This window comes from Hippopotamus amphibius, chromosome 2 (genome assembly GCF_030028045.1).
Source record: "Hippopotamus amphibius kiboko isolate mHipAmp2 chromosome 2, mHipAmp2.hap2, whole genome shotgun sequence".
Classification (NCBI taxonomy): Eukaryota; Metazoa; Chordata; class Mammalia; order Artiodactyla; family Hippopotamidae; genus Hippopotamus; species Hippopotamus amphibius.
Window position 1 is genome coordinate 201,306,468 of NC_080187.1, and position 22,507 is coordinate 201,328,974.

The 22,507-nt window shown below is 36.6% G+C and overlaps 2 protein-coding genes across 11 annotated transcripts in view; both read right to left on the bottom strand.

Moving 5' to 3' along the window:
• Nucleotides 1-3,422: 3,422 nt before the first annotated feature.
• On the bottom strand, nucleotides 3,423-10,374 carry GTF2A2 (general transcription factor IIA subunit 2). Its single transcript, XM_057722608.1, has 4 exons — nucleotides 10,256-10,374; nucleotides 9,537-9,641; nucleotides 5,893-6,019; nucleotides 3,423-3,729 (listed from the first exon to the last, which is right to left on the bottom strand). Exons 1-4 carry the CDS (start codon nucleotides 10,325-10,327, stop codon nucleotides 3,704-3,706), a joined length of 330 nt encoding a protein of 109 aa, XP_057578591.1. The 5' UTR covers nucleotides 10,328-10,374; the 3' UTR covers nucleotides 3,423-3,703.
• Nucleotides 9,619-22,507, bottom strand: part of BNIP2 (BCL2 interacting protein 2) — a 40,898-nt gene continuing 28,009 nt past the window's right edge. For 2 of the 10 annotated variants that reach the window (XM_057722605.1, XM_057722601.1), the window contains 2 exons: nucleotides 10,256-10,370; nucleotides 9,619-9,641 (listed from right to left, as the gene is read on the bottom strand). In XM_057722605.1, coding sequence (XP_057578588.1) covers nucleotides 10,352-10,370 — 19 coding nt within the window. In that variant the 3' untranslated portion in view covers nucleotides 9,619-9,641; nucleotides 10,256-10,351. Of the gene's footprint in view, nucleotides 9,642-10,255; nucleotides 10,371-10,676; nucleotides 10,770-17,032; nucleotides 17,083-22,507 lie in introns of those variants that run through there. The other 8 variants (XM_057722598.1, XM_057722599.1, XM_057722594.1 and 5 more) reach the window with 7 other exon arrangements.

Below are 22,507 nucleotides of genomic sequence, written 5' to 3' on the forward strand. Positions count from 1 at the left end.
TTCTTTGGGAAAATGTCTATTCAGATCTGCCTGTTTTTTAGCTACTGAAATTGCCTGAATTCTTTGTAATTTGGATATAAATCTCCCATCAGGTATATAATTTGCACATATTTTCTCCAATTCTGTAGGCTGCCTGCTCATTTTATCGATGGTTTCCCTTGCTGTGCAGAGATGTTTTTTAGTTTGATGTTGTTTCACTTACTTTTACTTTTGTTGCCTTTGCTTTTGGTACTAAATACAAAAAAAATCACTGCCAAGACTGATAACAGGGAGCTTTACACATGTATGTTTTCCTCTGGTTTTATGGCTTCAGGTCTTAGGTTCAAGTCTTTAGTCCATTCTGAGTTAATTTTTTGTGTGTAGTATAAGATTGTGGTCCAGGTTTCCCAACACCATTTATGGACAAGATTGTCCTTCCCTCATTTATATTCTTGCCTCTTTTGTCATAAATTAACTTACCATATATGTGTGGGTTTATTTCTGGGCTCTCTCTTCTGCTCCATTGATCTATGTGTCTGTTTTTATGCCAGTACCATACTGTTTTGATTACTATAGATTTGTAATATAGTCAGAAAACAGGAAGCATGATGCTTTCAGTTTTGTTTTTGCTTTGGCCATTCCAGGTGTTTTGTGGTTCACTTAAGGGAACAGAATGAGTAAAAGCAGAGGAAGAAAGAATCAGAGAATAAGAGAGTTGGGACATTCAAGAGACAATACTGTTGACAGTTTTCTTGCACAATGCTCTCTTGAACTAATCCTGCTAAATCCTTTGCTGCATGTTGCCAAATTCTTATCCCTCTTACAAGGTAAAAGGCCTTGCCCCAAACCCCAGGCACATTCTATCTACCCATGTACTGAAAAATAAGATTCTGTTATTACTACAGCATATAAAAAATAGCTGGATGAATTTTCACCAAATTAGGGGGCATTTTTAGAATGGACTGACAAAACAAGGCATTCTACTTTATTGATTCCAAATTTTATAACTATGCCACAAATAACTGCTTCCCCAGTTGAGTGAAACACACACACACATTCCAATACATGTACATATTCTACTACTAGCGATTCAATTATGACCCACTCAAAACTGAAAATAACATACCTTATGACGCTGGGATTGATGTCTACCAAGAGGTAAAATACTTTTTTCCCCTAACATTAGCTGAAGACAGATCACTATAAACAACCAAACTATGACCAGTCTGGCATTTAACCCAAAGAAGCTATTCTTTGTCCACTAGTTGGGTGTTAAAATAGCACTTTGTAATGCACCTAGACAGGACTGACTCTATGTTACCACACAAAGCCCAGGCTTTACATTTAGTCCTACTTAATAGATGAATTAATGAACTTCTTTTCTTCTTCCATGTTAACAGGCAAGTAAGCTTGTTATCACTGGAGCTGTGGCCAGGTGGGAAAGCTTACACCAAAGTGGTATAAGCTCTGACTGTGTCAATTCTGTTAAGTTCCAGTAAAGTCCAAGCACTGCTGTGGGAAGATTAAAACACCTATATCACTATGCAAATGTTAGCCATGTGATGTATATGCAAGTAATTAGAACTGAGAGGAGTAAATGTCAGGCTATGATTTCTGCACTCCTGCCCTGGCAAAAACAGAGGTGTGTATGGTGGCTGACCTAAGTATAAGAACTTGTTTCAACTGGTGGAATGTGGTATAATCCCTAGGATTTATACCTAGGTACACTATAAACACTAGGTATTCCATACCAGTTACCTGGATGAGTATGAGTGACTACTGAAACTGATATAAGTTCTTCTTGTCCTTTGTTGTGTTTCCTCATGACTTCTTTGTTAAGAGCTCACAAGGGAAGAGATCGATATGGGCTACACTCAGATACAAGCGGATTTAAATTTTGAAGAATGGGTAGGATTTTGATTCTGAAAGGAGTCATGAGAAATGAAGGAAACAGCATCACCAAGACAAAAGAAAAATCCGAGATCAGACATTTTTGTTTCTCAAATTTAACTAGAGCAGACTATGTGACCGTTGGTAGGAAAGGTTAGGAAGAGAACATTGGAAACAGATTATGCAGAATGGGCTGCAAGGATGACAGTTTTAATGTAAGAATCAAGGACTACACTGACATGCTGAAGTAATAATAGGCGCACCCAGTCATTACACCAATTAGTAGGTCATGGCAGTCAACTATTTCCTATAAGAAACTCATCTAGGTCAACGTTGCTTCTGTACCTTTTGTAAGCACAATCTAGGGACATCATTTGTAGCATTTAAAATCCCCCAAAATATACACCTCCAGCCCTATACTTCTTTCTGGAAGATCTCAGTGATTGTTAATAACATGAAAAAAGTTTAAATCATAATTTACTCAAGAAACAAATTTCTACACCCATTGTAAGTTTACTATCAACATAACCTGTCTCCTAACCATTATGTTGAACCTCCAAAATAAAAAGGTATTGACCTTGACTAACTGCAATTAAGAAAAATCCTAATTTGGTAATTAAGCTTCTAAATCTGTAAAAGGAGAACAAAGTTCTTTCAGGGCTGCTGTGAGAATTATCTAGAAGACTATATGTAACACATAGGGCACTCATAATGAAGTCAATGATGTTGGCCACTGCCTCACATAGCTCGGATTCAGCACTGATTACCTAAAAATGATGACACCTATTATATAACACGTTCTACAACTAAAAAAGGTGGGGGGGGGGGGGGGGCCTGTGTGCAATATAAAGATCTTTTTAATACTAGGTTTATGAAAAGCGACTTGGCTGAAGATTGCTGCCAACTCTATTCTCTCTCAGCAGACTGAGAGTGAAAAGACAGCTTCACATTGAAAAGGGTTGAAATGGGAAGGACCATAGGATGGGGCTGTAAAAGCCTACTCCTACTAAGTGATAAACATTCTCCCTCTGTGACATTTTAGAAACGCCACTTTTGCATCATATATACCAAGAAAACGTTCTCCTTCAAGTACACAAGGATATGGCATACATTTAATAAGACTTTTTATTGAAAGTCTAATAACTGGTAAGATGTAGACCATTCTAAAAATGAAATGACTGACATGGCCAATTTAAGAAATAATTTACATGTCATGTAAAGATTATATTTTATGTTGTTTGTTTTAGCTATAGAAGTTGTATAAAGACTGCCTAATTTTTCCTAGTTGAGTTGTATTTAGGGTTTTCACACCAATAATTACCTTTGATTTTGTACTTAAAAATTTTTTTTTTCTAAAGAAAGTTCTAGCCTGGAATTTTGGTCTTGCCCCTGCTGATGCTTTCAGCAGCTAAACTTACAATTGGTAAAAACTAAACATTACTGAAATGAATGCATTTTCTAATTTCCTTTGCAAGGAACACGGTGCTCTTTCAAAATGCTTGTCTAATATCTTCATGTTGCTAGCTTAGTAGCTCTAGCAGTTATTACTCACATTGAGTTTTAAAATGAATTTATTAACGAATGGTCTTAGGAAGGCAACAGTGTTTGATTTGTCATTAAAAAAAGTTGTTTCTTCATGCTGTATAATAAAGGTAATGTAAGAGGGTACAGAGTTATTAAGCTTCTTTCTACTGGAATTCTCTGATAGTACAGCACAGTGTAGTCATTTCTGCAATGCTAGAATAAATTAAAAGAAAGTCTCTTCTATGCTTCTCTTCAAAAAGCGGTGAACAATAACAGGATGGCATTAAAAAGCCATTTTTTTTTTTGTTGTTCATTCCGTAGTATTGGAGCCAGTATCTAGGAAACAAGAGGAGAAAGAGTAAATTCAAGAATCAACTTAAATGTCTTTTTACCTCTGCCTTAAAAGAAAAGTTAACGCTTAGCCTCTATACTTATGTTAAGAGAAATCAAGCTGTACTACATTTGGTTCATACAGCTGCTATACTTTTTTTTTTGCAAATCCTCTACTGCCCCAAAATTTAAAACCACAAAGGACTATAACATATAATCAGAAGAGAACTGTATTTAATTCCTGGCGAGAAAAAGACTAAAATTCTAGCCACTATCACTTTTTTTCTGCTTCTCTATTTGGAATTGAACTTTATTTCAGAAAGCTGATTTTTAGAAAAAAAATGGGCTTATTTCACAGTAGCACTGTATTTATCTGGTTACTAAGGAATGGTATTAATTACTTAAGCTTCTACCTCCAAATGCCACAACCATTTATATTTTAATGATTGTATTATTTTCTGCTGACACGGAGTACATGGAACACAATCTAAGCTTTTCTTGAATACTCAACAATTTTTTCTTTGAAGAACAGTTACTATACTGTGCTGTAAGTGGGGCAAGTTCCTCAGAAGCCACTGCAGTAGGTAAGGCTGATTTGTACTTTGTTTTTTCAAACCTCAGTGGATATAATCTTGTATCTTTAAGCAAGAGAAATAAACTCTAAAGATTACCTATAAGTAAAATACATGTTTACACAGACTCTTTGATACTGTTTGCTCAAGGGCCTTCACTGACTTTTAGATATGCTTCAAATGATACATTTCCATCAGTATGAAAGTTTTATCAACAGTGCTGATTCATATCATTAACTCATTTTGATAGCAGTCTAGAAATTATACATTAATGCTCAAATTCTAGTGTAGTAAAAATTTGAAAACCTAAGGGTTATAAGGATGTTATTAGCCTAAATTATAAGAAAGACATGAAGAAAAGTATACATTATCTGACATATAGAAGTGTTACCATTTGTGATCTGGGAATTATAAAATTACAAACAGATTTTTGTTGTTACAGCAAGGAACAAAGTAGTCAATAAAAAAAGTCATCTTAAAGTTCTTAGAATGGTTAACCCTCTGAAACATACAAGCCACTGTAACACTGCTAGTTTCAGAGACTCTGACATCCTGAAGAGATGATTTCTTTAAAAAGGGATAAAGGTATAATTTTAGGCAGCTATCAAAAATCAGGTTTGAGAGAACAGTTAATGACTATATGTGAAAAATGATATATTTGCAAATGAGTATATATGCATACATATATTACTGTAAATATAAGTAGAAGGTTATACACTAAAATATTAAGTGCTCTGTTATCTCCAGATGACATTACAAATGATGTTCTCCTTCTGTGTGGTTTTCTGTCTTTATACCTTTTCAGTGATTAGAGCATTTCTTTGAAAGCCAAAATATATAAAGAGACTTAATCTATAACCTGAGAAATGTAGATACTGCTTTCTACATTTCTCTTTCTCTTGCTTTTCAAAACTCCCCTTCTTGGACAGTGACAGTATTCTCTATTTAATTTCACGAATAGCTGCTTTAAACACAAATTGTTCAGAATACAAAGTAAAAGTAAGGATATTTAAAATACAATTTATATATTTAAAATTCAATTAGCAAAAAGAAAATATAGTTTTGAAACATTTAAGGACCTGAATAAATTTCTAGGCCTGCTATAAAAATACCCGCATTTAACAGATCAGAGGCCTAGAGATTTACCATTATGACTTATAAGACGCTTACGGTTATGTAAACTCTTAAATAATCGTTTTTAAAATATAAAATGTATAGGTATCCAACAACACAGAAACCACACAGGATAAATTCTTGAAATCAAACACTTCCTCAAAGAAAAAGAAAAGCTTAAGAAACACTTAGAAAAGCTTAAGAAACACTTCAAATCTGCAACTGAAGTAGGGAAGAAAAGCTTATTAATTTGTTTTTCTCCCCCCATACAAATTCAACGTGTCATAGGAAATGTTTAAAGTTAATTATGAGGACTATTTGAAGCCTGGAATCCAGAATCTAGCTGAGAAAGAAGCCAGGTCTCTATCTGGGAGTGGATCACTGGCCATTTCCACTCTTAATTTCAGATGAAAATTTTCTAAAGACTCATGAAAACAAGATTTCAGGTACCTTTGCTTTCACAGTAATTAGGGTAAACACTTACTTTTACCATCACAGGCTACGATTTTCACTTTATCCACTTTAATAAGTTCTGTCACCTCTCTGAATTCAACATCATTCAATACAAAGGTCCACACATTATCGCAGAATCTGTATGTATTTAGAGAGCCCTTTAAAACAAAACATTGAGACAAACCATGAAAAGTCATTTTTTTCCCTCACATTTTTCTCTAATTTAAGAAGACAGAGCTACAAGTACATAATTCTCAAAACAGGATGAAAATTAAAGAAAATCTTAAGCAAGCAAGCTAAGTGTTAATCATACTATCACTTAAAGCAAAAATTCCTAGACAAATTTGCTAAGGGAAGAGCCTGCAACTTACCTGAAATGTGAAGAAAAGCTGAATGGAAATTTGAAGTTGTGTTTATACTGCCCTCACATGGCTAAATTATGAAAATTCATTTGAATTTTTATGTAAATACTTTTTAAAAGCAACCTATTTTATTGTGTTAATTCTCCAAATTTGTACAAAAGCAGGGAATTCCTAGAAACATTAATTTAAATCCTGTGACTTAGTGGCTAACACAGTAATTTACTAAGATTACAACATTATCGTCCTGTGCAACTGACATTCTTCTGGTTAAAAAAAAAATTATTTTTTTTTTTAGGAGAAATAGGTATCTGAACATAAAAAGGAACTTTTCTGAAGAGTGTGATGATGGTGCAAGGGTGGACACCAACAAAATATAGTCAAAACCTGAGAGATATACACATGCACAAGTATTTACATACGAAATTTAGTATTCAATAAGACATTTATATGCCTTCAGGAAAAAAAAAAAAATCAGCACAAAACTGTTCCCTGCAGTGTTACTTAGTATACCAAAAACTGAGCTCTAATTAATGTCTTATTAAGTTAGAATGAGAATGATTAGGGAAACTATAATGGCTATGAATGAATTAATGAATAATTACTATTTATTAGACTATACTAGGCTCTGAGGATATAACGGTAAGTGATACACATATGATCCCTGCCATCCAAGAAGCTTAGGTTAGCAGGTTACATTAAAACAAGTAAATACACAGTGTAACAGTGCTATGAAAGATTAAGTTACTGGGTACAACGGGAGTACAGCAGAGGCACCCAACAGTACAGAAGACAGGACAGAGAAGGCTAGAGTCCCGACAAATGAAAAGGAGTCAAGGGAAAGGTGCGATAACAGAAAGGAAGACAAGTACTTGGAATGGGATAGTAGTTCCAGAAACCAGAATATGACGGGAGATCCTAAGGTGGAAGAGATCTTGGAGAACCTTGGGAAAGCTTTACCTATCGTGAGGGCATTAGGAGGTCAATGAAGGATTTCAAGCAGAGGAGTAGCATGGTGAGATTTGTATTTTTGGTGATAACGTGAAGAACAGACTAGAGGGGAGTCTGACTGAAGGAAGCAGAGCAGCTAGGAAGCCGGTACCTTTTAGCTGGCTGAATCAGGTGAAAGTAGCTGGGTGATAGCAGGAGCAAAGGGGGTCCAGAGAAGTGGAGAGATTTTAAAAGGTAGATCTGTCAACACTTGACAACCAACTGGATATGGTCGGGTGGGGAAGAGAGAAATCTTTGTTATTCCCAAGTTTCTGGCTCATGTAACAATGCAGTCATAGAAAAAGCTGGTTTGGGAGGAAAGTTACATTTGAGTTTCAGCTACATCTTACCATACCCAGTAAGCAGCTGGAGTGTAGAAGCAAGCATGGGAGCCTATCAACTTTAAAGCCAAGGGCTGGATGAGATCATTCAAGACTATGTGGAACTCTAGATAACTTAAGGAAAACCAGCAATTAAGTGATACAGGCAGGAGGAAACTACAAAGGAGCCTGAGAGAGGGGCCAGAGACTAGGGGAAAAAAAAGCCAAAATAGTATCATTTCAAGGGAAGTATGGGTTTCTAAAGAGACTAATCAATAGTATCACTAATTATGCATTAGATTCAACTTGGCAAGAGAAATTTCAGTGGAGGGGTGGGATTATTGCAAAGAAAATCACTCCGGACCTACTGTAAAAAGATGCAGAATTGTAAATGTAAAAAAAAAAAAAAAATTTTTTTTTTTTTTTTTTTTTTTTTTTTTTTAAATAGATCTGTTCCTTGAAGATTGAGCCTTTGGAAGGCTAAATAACCAAATGCCAACCTCAATGTTCATTTCTGGCTTCCCTGAACTTGTGTATAATCCAATGAGCCTATGAGCATGTAAGTTATTGTCATATCTAATTGGTGTGTCAATAATTTGAACAAGTTTGAATTTGGCATGTCTTTAAGATTTATGATTAGCATGTAAACATTCAAATATGCTGAAATTCTATTCTTTATATTCAAAAAGTTCCTTCTATATGATGATATGTGACTAAACTGTATCTTTAATGCACCTAATATTTTTACATATATCTATAACTGAATAACACTTTAAATTTACTTTTAGCTGAACTATCTTTAATGCACCTCTAATAAACACATTTTTTACATATATTTACTGAGCAACACTTTATTAAAGTTAATTTACCTTTAGCTAAATAGATCCAAACTAGAACCCGACAATAATACAACTAGAAGACCACTCAGGCCTTGTGAACCCTATAACTCTGATAAGTAGTCAAACATTTTCTACACGCACAAAAGTCTACGTATCAACATGGATCGATTTAGAATTAAAGGACTAGGTTCTAAATGACAAACTAGGCAGATTTGTATGTATGGTTGTAACCAAAAAAGGCAAACTTTGCCAGCATTATTACTGTTAAAAATTCAAGAATTCACTGATAAAATTTTATAAACACACATTTTACTCCAGATAATTGTTAGGTGTATGAAACTGATGTGACTTATTTATATGAATATAAAATAGATGCAGATTTTATCCCTTCACTAAAATAAGTCAAAGGGGGCCTTCCTTGTCTGTCTTCTTTTGCCCTGTATACCCAATATCCAGAACAATGCCTCGTATTTAATAGGCTTGAAATGTTCACTGAGTAAATGATAAATTTTTCTTTTGTGTTTTTCATCACGAACTAAAACCAAAATCCCCAAACTCTGACGTTCTCTTAAGTGCAAATTAACGTCTATATTCTTTTCATATGTTTCATATGTTGATTTTCACTTTTTAACCTGAATTTACCATCAAATTGAGAAAGATAAGTTTGTTCAGTTTGGGATTACTGTTCAAAGTACAAATGATTCAGAAGAGACCATTATCTCCCAACAGGTCAGGTCTTTATAAGCTATGTATCTAAGAGTAGGTGGGATGCAACATGACGTTTCTAGAAATAAGTCTGAACTTCGTGGTGAGAGTTTAAAAAACATAACTGATCCTTAGAGATTACTCTCACTTACCTTCAATCCTGCAGATAATATTTCAGATGTCTGAAATCTCAGTAACTCTTCAGGGAAGGTAGCCAAACATACACAGGCTGATTTGTGAAACAATGGGATAAGAATCTAAAAACAACTCTGTTTCTCACATTAAGTAGAGGAACTTAGTATACAGATCATTTAAACATAAAGCAGGATTTAGTTGTTATAAAATAAGGTCCAAAGTTTGATTAAGCCATCTCTTTTTATGATTAATAAATATGTAGGTGTCCTAAAAAGCACTATTTTAACAACCATGGTGCAGCTTTTGGATTTAAGAAAATATCCTTACCCTGAAATTGACTCTGTTCCTGACTCTCTGTGCCAATGCTGAATTTATAGCCTTATCAAACTGAAGTAGAACTTGAAGGGCAAGCTGGGGGGTAATCTGTTGAGACTGAGAAAAAATAAAGGTCATGAATCTTCTTAGGGAAGAACATTAAAGACAAAAATAAAACAAAAGTATATGAATTATCATCTAAAACTGAACGGAGGTTAACCAGAGCCTCTAAACTAGAGTCCCTTATTTTTTGTCATAACTGACAACTAAGAAGCAAAGTCTGACTATTTTCTTGCATTATCTTGACACAAACCTAATTTTGAAAAGAAAACATGCAGTGATGTTACAACACCAGGACAAAACTTTGTCAACCACTCCTTCACAGTATCTGGAAAGAAGTGTTCGATAAAGTGAAGGAACCAAGTTTCTCTTAAATAAAAAACTTGAGACCAATAATATGTTAAAAAAAAATCAATAAATCTCATCAAAGCTCAAAATATATGAAAATAAATGGAAATACATAATATATTCTTGGGTACGAGGTTTATATAAAAAGGTTAATTTTCCTAAAATTAAAATATAAACTCAAAATTCTAATTTAAATCTCAAGACCTGCATTAACTTATCCAAGCTTACCTTAAAGCAACACAGACTATGCAGTTCTCATAATTATGAGAACAAGGATTATTACAGATCCATCTAAATAAAAATGTTGATTTTTAGTCCCTCACCTGTATAAGCTCATCGAGGCTCTCCTGAAGACTGTTTCCCAAAGTGGTATTTCTGTACAACTGATATGCCATGGCTTAGGAAGGAGAAATTCTTATTCAGGCTTGCATTGATATCCTAAAAAATTAATATGAAAGTATTTTAAAAAATTATAAATTACATATGTAATATATAGTCTACTTCATATTTTCTAACATATACTATTAATATACTATATGTTCTATATAATAACTGAGGAATTATAAGGAATAGTTAAAAATGGTTTTCCTATTTTTTCTATTATTTCGATGTAGGCATTTATACTCCTTTATACAAAGTATAGATATACATTTATATTACAATGTACATCTTTACCCATTTCTTTCAAATATCTACCTTTTGACCTAGTCTAGAATTTACCATGTACCATTCTTTTCTACTTACTGTCAAGTCAATGATCCAGACAATCTTCAACTCACATTTGCATGCCTTCCCTTCATTTTCCTGTTCTCTCAAAATTCAGTATTTATAGAGTGCCTACCAAGAAGACAGCACTGTGATAGGTACCATGGAGAGGAAGGTAAAAATACACCTCTGACCCTAAAAAATTTATACTTTAGAGAAGATAACAGACATATAAAAAAGTTGAATAGATTATAAGAACTGTGATAGAGATTATATAGTTACTGTGGAGGCTGCCTGTGGACAGAATGAGTTGGCTCACAAAAGCGTCCTAATTCTTCAAGCTAGACTTTAGTCAAGCAAAGGAGGAAAGTCATCTTAAGCTGAAAAAACAGAATGAGTAAAGCCACAGAAGGATGAAATAATACAGTCTGTAGACAGAAGTATAAATTGTTCCATATTAGGGTATAGGTATGAATAGGAAGTGATAGGACATGAAGCTGAAAAAGATGACATGGATGGATTTGTCAGGAGAGGTGCCAGGGTTTTATAGTGCAAATAATGGGGAGCCCCTGAAGCTTTCTAGGCAAGAAAGGTCAGACAAATGGGCAGCAATGTAAAGAATATACTTGAGTGCAAGATTAGAAAGAGATGAGGGATGAGGGGTCAAAGAGGGTGGCAGTAGTACAGATTCAACAAATATTGAGCTTCTACTACATGTGTGTAAGACGCCCAACCTCATGGCACTTTCAGTTTAGAGATAGGAGACATGTATTTAGGAGTAATCATCAGGTAAAACTCAGCAAAAATAATACTTATGAGTCTTCACATTACACACCCTGTGAGCATTTGATACACTTGATCATTTCTGCCTTCTTGAAGTCTTTTCTTTGGCTTTTGGGACCCGACACAGTTTTCTCCCCCCACCTCAGCAGATACTACTGTTTCCTGTTTCCTTTTGCTGGCTGCTCCTCAGCAATCTGACAATCTGACTTCTAACTGCATGAATGCCCCAAGGCTTCTTATGTCTTCCCTATATGCTTTACGCCCTACTTACCTCATCTAGGCTTATGGCTTTAAATACCTTAGTATTTTATCTGCTGATAATATGCAAACTTACATTGCTAGTCCTGACCTTTTATATGCCCATGTTGCCATATATAAAATTGCCTACTTGACCCTAGATAGAAATATGAAGCAGTAGACCAAATTAAATTTGTCAAAACCCAAATTCCTGATACTACTACTCCAAACCTTTTCTGCCCTCGGTTTGTCCACCCCAATTAACAGTAAATCTAGTCTTCCAGTAAGACAGCCCCAAAACCTTGTAGTCAACTTCTCTCTCACCCTGCATGCAATCTGTCAGCCAATCCTTTCAGCTCTTCCTTCTGGATATAACCAGAACCCGACAACTCTGACCATCTCCACTGTTAGCATTAAGTCACCATCATCTGTCACTAAGATTTATGGATATAGCCAAGTAAGGCTTCTCCTTTCTACCCTTTTCCATCCCACCCCTGCCCCCAGAGCAGCCACACTGAGCCTTTTGAAACATAAAATCACATCACTCATCTATTCAAAACTTCCCAGAGCAGCATCCTATCTCAGTAAAAACCAAAGTCCTCCTAATGGTTTACAAGGCCTGCATGATCTGGGCCCCCCACCACCTCTCTGAACTTGACTTCTTCCACCTACTCTCTCATTCACTCTGCTTCAGCCATACTAGTCCGTTGCTTCAATATGGCAAGATGTTACTGGTGTAGGGCCTTTGCACTGGCTGTTCTGTTTCAAATGTTCTGTACAGATACCTGCATGGTTTACCCCTCATCTGATTCAGATCTCTGCTCAGCTATCATTTCATCAGAAATGACTTTTGTGACCAACCTATAAGAAAGACCTCCCTCCCTCCCCCTTTACACTGCTTTATTTTCATTCATACCAGTAACTGAAGCTGCCACATATGCTTATTCTGTTTCCATCCACTAAAACAGATGTTCCCTAAAGATAGGACTTTTGCTCAGCTATATATTTACCACCTAGAACAATGCCTGGTATGTAGTATGAATTCAACAGGTACTTGTTAGTGAACAAATAACTTGGTTAACATGTCAAAATGCTCATATCAAATTATATTGCACTTAGATGCATTTATAATAGGTTTTCTACCTTACTGAGGAAAGTGAAGCAATGAAACTTCAACTCTCAAAACTACATCTAACCATCTAGCAATAATCTACACCCATATACTCTGCCTGTCACTACAGTCAAACTATCCAGGCTGTTACCTAAATATAATCCTACCTGTGCATCAGGTCCTATCCCACCTATTACAGACAGGATATTGTTCCAACAATTCAATTATTTCTGTTCTATCGAATTTCCCACCTCTATGGATCCTTCCCATCAGCAAAAAAACATGTGGCTACTTCTCCCGCCTTTAAAAAAAAAAAAAGTCTCAACTCGCTTCTCTGGCCAGCTACACTCTATTTCTCTTTTCCTCTTTGCAGCAAAAACTAAGAGTTGTCTTTATTCACTGTCTCTCATTCCTTTCCTCACATTTTCTCTTAAACTGACTCCTCAGAGTTTTGCCTCCAGCACTCAAATGAAACAGATGGCGAAGGTCACCAGTGGCATTGTTAAAACTAATAATCCTCAATTCTGTACTCTCACCAGACTTCAGCATTTGCCATGACTGATCGCTTCCCTCCTCTTTGATAAAGGATCTTGGCTTAGCTTCTGGGACAGTACACTTTTTGGGTTGTTCTCTTAAACTCACTGGTTCATCCTCAATATCGTTTGTTGGTTGGAGGCTCTTCTCCCTTAACTCTTAATGTCCCAAGACACCTCCTTGGTCCTCTGCTGCTTTCTGTCTACACTCATTCCTTGGTGATATCACTTTGTCTCACGGCTTTACATACCATTGCTGATGACTCCCAAATTCATATATTAGAATACAGCTTGCCCTAAACTCACTCCTGGATCCAACTGCCCACTCTGCTTGTTGTCTTTCCCACCTCAGGTGATGCAACTCCACAGCTCTCTGGGCTTAGGCAAAAACCTTTGAAGTTATTCCTGAGCACCCCTCCCTGCTCCTACTCTGGCCATCTTACCTCCACGTCCAATGCCTAGCATAACCTGTAAACTATCTTCAACATGGATTCAGAATCCAACCATTTCTAACCATTTCCATTGTTATCACCCTGTTGTGTGCCACTATCACCTGTCACTGGGATTACTAAAATAGCTTCCTATCTGGTTTCCCTGCTTCCATGCTTGTCCCCTACATTCCAATCCCAATTCAGCAGTCATGTGATCTTCTAAAACACAGGTCAGAACATATTTCTTCTCTGTGAAAACCTCCCACAGCTTCCCTTTCATTCAGTCCTTCTAATAATCTGGCTAGCTATTATCTCACTGACCTCATTTGCCATCTCCCCCTTGTTCTTGCCCTTCGCCAGACATACTGGATTCCTTGCTTTTCTTAGAACATGACAGACATGTTCCTGCCTATGTAAGCCTTCCTAAAGCCTGTTCTTGCTACCTGGAATGCTCTTCCCCCAGATATCCTCTTGGTTTTCTTAATTCCTTCAAGTATAGCATATACTTAATGAGGCCTAAACAGACCATCATATTTAAAACCCCAACTCCCACCTCCACTCTGGAACTTTCCAATCCCCCTCACCCTGCTATGTTTCTTTGATGGCACCATCACTTCCAACACATTATATAGTTTCCTTACTTTATGTTTATTTTCTGTATCCTCCAATAGACTGTAAGACCCACCAGGGCAGGGACTTTTGTCTATTTTTGTTCACTGAAGTAAACCAGGTGTCTAGAACACTACCTGACACATAATAGCAGACAATTAAATACTTGTTTAATAAATAAAAGCAAAAAAATCAGTTAGTATAATGTGTGTGGGTAGGTGAGGGGGATAAAAAGGGCAAGAAGGGGTCCCAGCAAGAAGATATAAACTTGACAAAGTGCAAGTATAGAATCTTTGTGTTCTGCCCACTTAACAAAAGTCTAAGAGCTATGTAGGAAATAACTATAAGTTAATAATAAGTTATCAGGAAGAGAAATAAACAATCCCATTTACAATTGCATAAAAAAGAACAAAATACCTAGAAATAAATTTAGCCAAAGAGATGAAAGACCTGAACAATGAAAACTGTAAGACAGTGATGAGAGAAACTAAATATGGCTCAAACAGAAAGAAATTCCATGCACGTGGACTGGAAGAATCAATATTATTAAAATGTCCGTACTACCTAGAGCAATCTACAGATTCAACACAATTCCTATCAAAATTCTAATAGCATATTTCAAAGAAATAGAACAAACAATCTTAAATTTTACTTGAAATCACAGACCCCAAAATGTCAAAGCAATCTTAAGAAAAAGGACAAAGCTGAAGGCATAATATTTGCTGATATCTAACTCTATCACAAAGCTATAGTAATCAAATATAGATTATAGTAATCAAATATAGATGAATGGAACAGAATAAAGAGCCCAGAAATAAACTTACGCATGTATGGCCAATTAATTTATGACAAAGGAGGCAAGAATGTACAATGGTGAAAGGACAGTCTCTTCAATAAAGGGTGCTGGGAAAACTGGGCATCCACATGCAAAAAAAAAAAAAAAAGAAAAAAGATACCAGACCATTATCTTATACCATACACAAAATTGAACCCAAAATGGATTAAAGGCTTGAAATGTAACACCTAATACCACAAAACCCCCAAACTCCTAGAAGAAAACAGGTGGTAAGCTCCTGACACAGGTCTTGGTGATGATTTTTTGAATCTGACATCAAAAGCAAAAGCAATAATAAATAAGTGGGGCAGGATCATACCAAAAAGCTTATACACAGCAAAGGAAACCATCAAAAGGAAAATTAATAGGCTACCTACTGAATGGAGGAAAATACTTGCAAATCATATATCTCATGTGGGGCTGATATCCAAAATATATAAAGAATACATAAAACTCAATAGCGAGAAACCAAACAATCCAATTAAAAACTGGGCAGAAGATATGCAGCAACAAGGATGGACCTAGAGATTACCACATTAAGTGAAGTCAGACAAAGAAAGACAAAATATCATATGATATCACTGACATGTGGAATCTAAAAAATGATACAAATGAACTTACTTACAAAACAGAAATCAACTCACAGAGAGAAAACAAACTTATGGTTACAAAAGGGGATGGGGGGGTGAGGGATGAATTAGGATTTGGGGATTAACATATACACAATACTACATATAAAATAGGTAAACAACAAGGACCTACTGTATAGCACAGGGAATTATACTCAATATCTTATAATAACCTATAAGCGAAAAGAATTTGAAAAAGAACATATATATATTTATACATATATGTATAACTGAATCACTTTGCTGTACACTTGAAACTAACACAATGTTGTAAATTAACGATATTTTAATAAAAAAAAATTGGGCAAAAGATGTGAACACTTTTTCAAAGAACATATATAAATGGCCCAACAGGTACATGAAAAGCTGCTCAACATCACTAATTATCAGGGAAATGCAAATCAAAACCATGAGATATCACCTCACACCTGTTAGAATAACTACTATCAAAATGAGACTTAATAGCAAGTGTTGGTGAGGATGTGGATTAAAGGGAACTCTTGTGAACTGTTGGTAGGAATGTAAACTGGTGCAGCCACTATGGAAAACAGTACGGACATTTCTCAAAAAAGCAAAATAGAACTCCCATATGATCCAACAACTCCACTTTGGAGTATTTATCAGAAGAAAAAGAAAACACTAACTGGGAAAGATATATGTACCCCCATGTTCACTGTAGCACTATTCACAATAGCCAAGATATGAAAACAACTTAACTGTCCATCAAAGGATGAATGGATAAAGAAATTGTGGGATGGGAGACAAGAGTAGGACATCATCTCTCACAAAAACACCAAAATGACAACTAGCTGCTGAACAACTATCTACAAAAAAACACTGGCACCTACCAAAAAAGATACCCTACATCCAAAGACAAAGAAGAAGTCACATCGAGATGGCAGGAGGGGCACAATCGCGATAAAATCAAATCCCATACCCGTTGGGTGGGTGATCCACAAACTAGAAAATAATTATTAGCACAGAGGTTGTCCCACAGGAATGAAAGTTCTGTGCCCCACGTCAGGCTCCCCAGCCTGGGGATCTGGCAAGGGGAGGAGGAGCCCCCAGAGTATCTGGCTTTGAGCACCAGTGGCATTTGATCACAGCAATTCCACAGGACTGGGGGGAAACAGAAACTCCACTCTTGGATAGCACACACAAGGTCTCATGCACACAAGGACTCAGGGGAAAAAGCAGTGAGCTCATAAGATCCTGGGCCAGACCTACCTGCTGATATTGGAGGGTCTCCTGCAGAGGTGGGAAGCAGCTGTGGCTCACTGCAGGGACAAAGATACAGGTGGTGGTAGTTCTGGGGAGTACTCATTGGTGTCAGCCATCCAGGAGGCCAGCATTTTCTCACCAACACTTTGCCCCACCCAACACCCTCTAGGCTCCAGTGTGGGAACACCTGAGGCCAAACAACCAACAGGGTGGGAACACAGTCCCACCCATCAGCAGAAAGGCTGTCAAAAGTCTTCCTGAGCCCACAGCTGCCCACTAAACACACCCCTTGACACACCCCTGCCCACCAGAGGGACAAGGCCCAGCTGCACCCACCAGCGGGCAGGAACCAGTCCCTCCCATCAGGAAACCTGCAAAAGCCTCTTAGACAAGCCTCATCCACAAGGGGGCAGAAGAAGAAGCAAGAAGAACTACAACCCTGCAGCTGAAAAGATGCAAGAAATGTTTAAGAAGGAGAATATCTAAAGAAGAAACAAGCATGAACAAACAATAAAATAACTGAAATGAAAAATACACTAGAAGGAATAAGTAGCAGAATAAATGAGGCAGAAGAATGGTTAAGTGAGCTGGAAGACAGAATGGTGGAAATCACTGCCACAGAACAGAAAAAAGAATGAAAAAAAAATAGGACAGTTTAAAAGACCTCTGGGACATCATCAGATACACCAACATTCGCATTATAGGGGTCCCAGAAAGACGAGGGAGAGAGAGAGAGAGAGAGAAAGCACCTGAGAAATAATTGAAGAGATTGATAGCTGAAAACTTCCCAAACATAGGAAAGGAAAAAGTCACCCAAGTCCAGGAAGCAGAGCCCCACACAGGATAAACCCAAGGAGGAACACGCCAAGACATACAGTAATGAAATTGACAAAAATTAAAGACAAAGAAAAAAAATATTAAAAGCAACAATGGAAAAGCAACAAATAACATACAAGAGAATTCCCTTAAGGTTATCATCTAGGGCCTCCTAGGTGGCGCAGTGGTTGAGAATCTGCCTGCCAATGAAGGGGACACCGGTTCAATCCTTGCTCTGGGAAGATCCCACATGCCGCGGAGCAACTAAGCCCGTGAGCTACAACTACTGAGCCTGCGCTTTAGAGCCTGTGAGCCACAACTATTGAGCCCATGTGCTGCAACTACTGAAGCCCACGCACCTAGAGCCCATGCTCCACAACAAGAGAAGCCACGGCAATGAGCACGCGCACCACAATGAAGAGGAGCCCCCACTCACCGCAACTGAAAGAAAGCCTGCACACAGCAAAAAAGACCCATCACAGCAGTAAAACAAACAAATAAATAAATTTATAAAAAAAAAAGATTATCTAATTTTTCAGCAGAAACCCTGCAGACTAGAAGGAAGTGGCAAAATATATTTAAAGTGATGAAAGGGAAGAACCTACAACCAAGACTACTCTACCCAGCAAAGCTCTCATTCAGATTAGACAGCAAAATTAAAAGCTTTATAGACAAGCAAAAGCTAAGACAATTCAACATCACTGGACCAGGTTTGCAACAAATGCTAAAGAAAGTTCTCTAGGCAGACAAAAAAAGGCCACAACTAGAAACAGGAAAATTACAAATGGAAAAGCTCACTGGTAAAGGCAAACAAACAGTAAAGGTAGGAAGTAAGCCACACAAAAATATGATATCGAAATCAGCAATCACGAGGAGAGCACAAATGCAGGATATTGGAAATACATTTGAAGTGAAAAGACCAGTAATTAAAAACAATCTTGTTTATATATAGACTGTTATATCAAAGCCTCACAGTAATCTCAAACTGAAAATCTACAACAGATACACACCCAAAAAAGAAAATGCAAACACAAAACTACAGTTACTTATCATATCACAAGAGAACAAAAGAGGAAGGGGAGAAAAAAAGACCTAAAAAAAAAATTCCAAAACAATTCAGAAAATGGCAATAAGAACAGACAAGATAATTACCTTAAATATAAATGGGTTAAATGCGCCAACCAAAAGATAAAGACTGGATGAATCCATACAAAAACAAGACCAGTATATATGTTGTTTACAAGAGATCCCTTCAGACCTAGGGACACATACAGACTGAAAGTGAAGTGTTGGAAAAAGATACTCCATGCAAATGGAAATCAAAAGAAAGCTGAAGTAGCAATACTCCTATCAAACAAAACAGACTTTAAAGACTGTTAGAAAAGACAAAGAAGGTCACTACATAATGATCAAGGGATCAATCGAAGAAGATATAACAACTGTAAATATATATGCACCCAACATAGAAGCGCTTCAAATATAAGGCAAATGCTAACAGCCATAAAAGAGGAAATTGACCGTAACACATTAGTAGTGGGGGACTTTAACATCCCACTTTCATCAATGGACAGATCGAGACAGAAAATCAATAAGGAAACAGACCTTAAATGACACGTAAGACCAGATGGATTTAATTGATGTTTATACAGCACTCCATCCAAAAGCAGCAGAATACACATTCTTTTCAAGTGCACATGGTACACTGTCCAGGACTGATTATAACTTGGGCTACAAAGCAAGCCACGGTAAATTTAGGAAAACTGAAATCACGTCCAGCATCTTTTCTGACTACAACACTATGAGATTAGAAATCAACTACGAGAAAAAAACTGTAAAAGACACAAAAAAGTGGAGGCTAAACAATATGCTACTAACCAACCAATGGATTACTGAAGAAATCAAAGAGGAAATCAAAAAATACCTAGAGAGACCTGAAAATGAAAGCATGATGATCCAAAACCTACGGCACACAGCAAAAACAGTTTTAAGATGGAAGTTTATAGCAATACAATCTCATCTCAGGAAACAAGAAAAATCTCATATAAACAACCTAACCTCACATCTAAAGCAACTAGAGGAAGAAGAACAAATAAAACCCATTTAGTAGAAGGAAAGAAATCATAAAGATCAGAACAAAAAGAAATGAAATAGAGAAGAAGAAAACAACAGAAAAGATCAATGAAACTAAAAGCTGGTTCTTTGAAAAGATAAACAAAATTGATAAACCTTTAGCCAGACTCATCAAGAAAAAAAGGGAGGGCTCAAATCAATAAAATTAGAAATGAAAAATGATAAGTTAAAATGAACACCACAGAAATACAAAGGATCATAAGAGGCTACTACAAGCAACTATATGCCAATAAAATGGACAGCCTACAAAATACGGACAAATTCTAAGAAAGGGACAATCTCCCAAGACTAAACCAGGAAGAAATGGAAAATATGAACAGACCAATCACAAGTACTGAAATTGAAACTGTGATTAAAAGACTCCCAACAAACAAAAGTCCAGGACCAGATGGCTTCATGGGCAGATTCTATCTAACATTTAGAGAAGCCACAATGAGGTATCACCTCACACTAGTCAGAATGGCCATCATCAAAAAATCTAGAAACAGTAAACGCTGGGGAGGGTGTGGAGAAAAGGGAACCCTCCTGCACTGTTGGTGGGAATGTTAAGTTGGTACAGTCACTATGCAAAACAGTTTGGAGGTTCCTTAAAAAACTAAAAATGGAACTACCATATGACCCAGCAATCCCACTACTGGGCATATACCCAGAGAAAACCATAATCCAAAAAGAAACATGTACCATAATGTTCACTGCAGCACTATTTACAATAGCCAGGGCATGGAAGCAACCTAAATGCCCATCAACAGATGAATGGATAAAGAAGATGTGGCACATATATATACAATGGAATATTACTCAGCCATAAAAAAGGAATGAAATTGAGTTATTTATAATGAGGTGGATAGACCTAGAGTCTGTCATACAGAGTGAAGTAAGCTAGAAAGAGAAAAACAAATACCGTATGCTAACTCATATATATGGAATCTAAAAAAATGGTACTGATGAACCAGGGGAGGACAGGGCAAGAATAAAGATGCAGATTTAGAGAACAGACTTGAAGACACGGGGTTGGGAGGGGGCGAAGGGGAAGCTGGGACAAAGTGAGAGAGTAGCATTGACAAATATACACTATCAAATGTAAAACAGATAGCTAGTAGGAAGTTGATGCATAACATAGGGAGATAAACTCGATGATGGGTGATGACTTAGAGGGCCAGGATAGGGAGGGTGGGAGGGAGTCACGGGAGGGGATATATGTATAAATACAGCTGATTCACTGTGGTGTACCTCAAAAAATGGCACGAGTGTAAAGCAATTATATTCCAAAAAAGAGCTTAAAAAAATTAAAAAAAAAAAAAGAGTTAACACCTACCCTTCTGAAACTAGTCCAAAAAACTGCAGAGGAAGGAACACTCCTAAACTCATTCCATGAGGCCACCATCACCTTGCTTCCAAAACCAGACAAAGATACCACAAAAAAGAAAATTACAGGCCAATATCATTAATGAACAGATGCCAAAATCCTCAACAAAATATTAGCAAACCGAATCCAGCAACACAGTAAAAATAATCATACATCATGATCAAGTGGGATTCATCCCAGGGATGCAAGGACTCTTCAATATCCACAAATCAGTGTGATACACATAAAAAAACTGAAGAATAAAAACCATATGATCATCTCAATAGATACAGAAAATGCTTTTGACAAAATTCAACACCCATTTATAATAAAAACTCTCCAGAAAGTGGGCACACAGGGAACCTACCTCAACATAATAAACGCCATATATGACAAACTTACAGTTAACATCATACTCAATGATAAAAGCTGAAAGCATTTCTTCTAAGATCAGGAACAAGACAAGGCTGTCCACTCTCACCACTTTCATTCAACATAGTTTTGGAAGTCCTAGCCATGGCAATCAGAGAAGAAAAAGAAATAAAAGGAATCCTAATTGGAAAAGAAGTAAAACTGTCACTGTTTGGAGATGACATAATACTATACATAGAAAATCCTAACGATGCTACCAGAAAACTACTAGAGCTCATCCATGAATTTGGTAAAGTTGCAGCATACAAAATTAATATACAGAAATCTGAAGCATTTCTATACACTAACAATGAAAGATCAGAAAGACAAATTAAAGAAACAACCCCATTTACCACTGCATTAAAAAGAATAAAATACCTAGGAATAAACCTACCTAAGAAGGTAAAAGACCTGTACTCTGAGAACTATAAGATGCTGATGAAAGAACTCGAAGATGACACAAACAGATGGAGAGATATACCATGTTCTTGATTTGGGAGAATCAACATTGTCAAAATGACTATACTAACTAGGGCAATCTACAGTTTCAATGCAATCCCTATCAAATTATCAATGGCATTTTTCACAGAATTAGAACAAAAAAGTTCACAATTTGTATGGAAATACAAAAGACCCTGAATAGCCAAAGCAATCTTGAGAAAGAAAAATGGAGCTGGGGGAATCGGGCTCCCTGACTTCAAACTGTACTGCAAGGCTGCATTAATCAAAACAGTATGGTACTAGCACAAAGCCAGAAATATACATAAATGGAAAAGGAT

Excerpts from the sequence above, each read along its gene's own strand:
- GTF2A2 (XM_057722608.1), bottom strand. The coding sequence starts at position 10,327 with ATGGCATATCAGTTGTACAGAAATACCACTTTGGGAAACAGTCTTCAG. Across the intron at positions 9,642-10,255 it reads GCCTCGATGAGCTTATACAG|TCTCAACAGATTACCCCCCA; the intron begins GTGAGGGACTAA and ends ATTTTTTCTCAG. Across the intron at positions 6,020-9,536 it reads GGAACAGAGTCAATTTCAGG|GGCTCTCTAAATACATACAG; the intron begins GTAAGGATATTT and ends TTTGTTTTAAAG.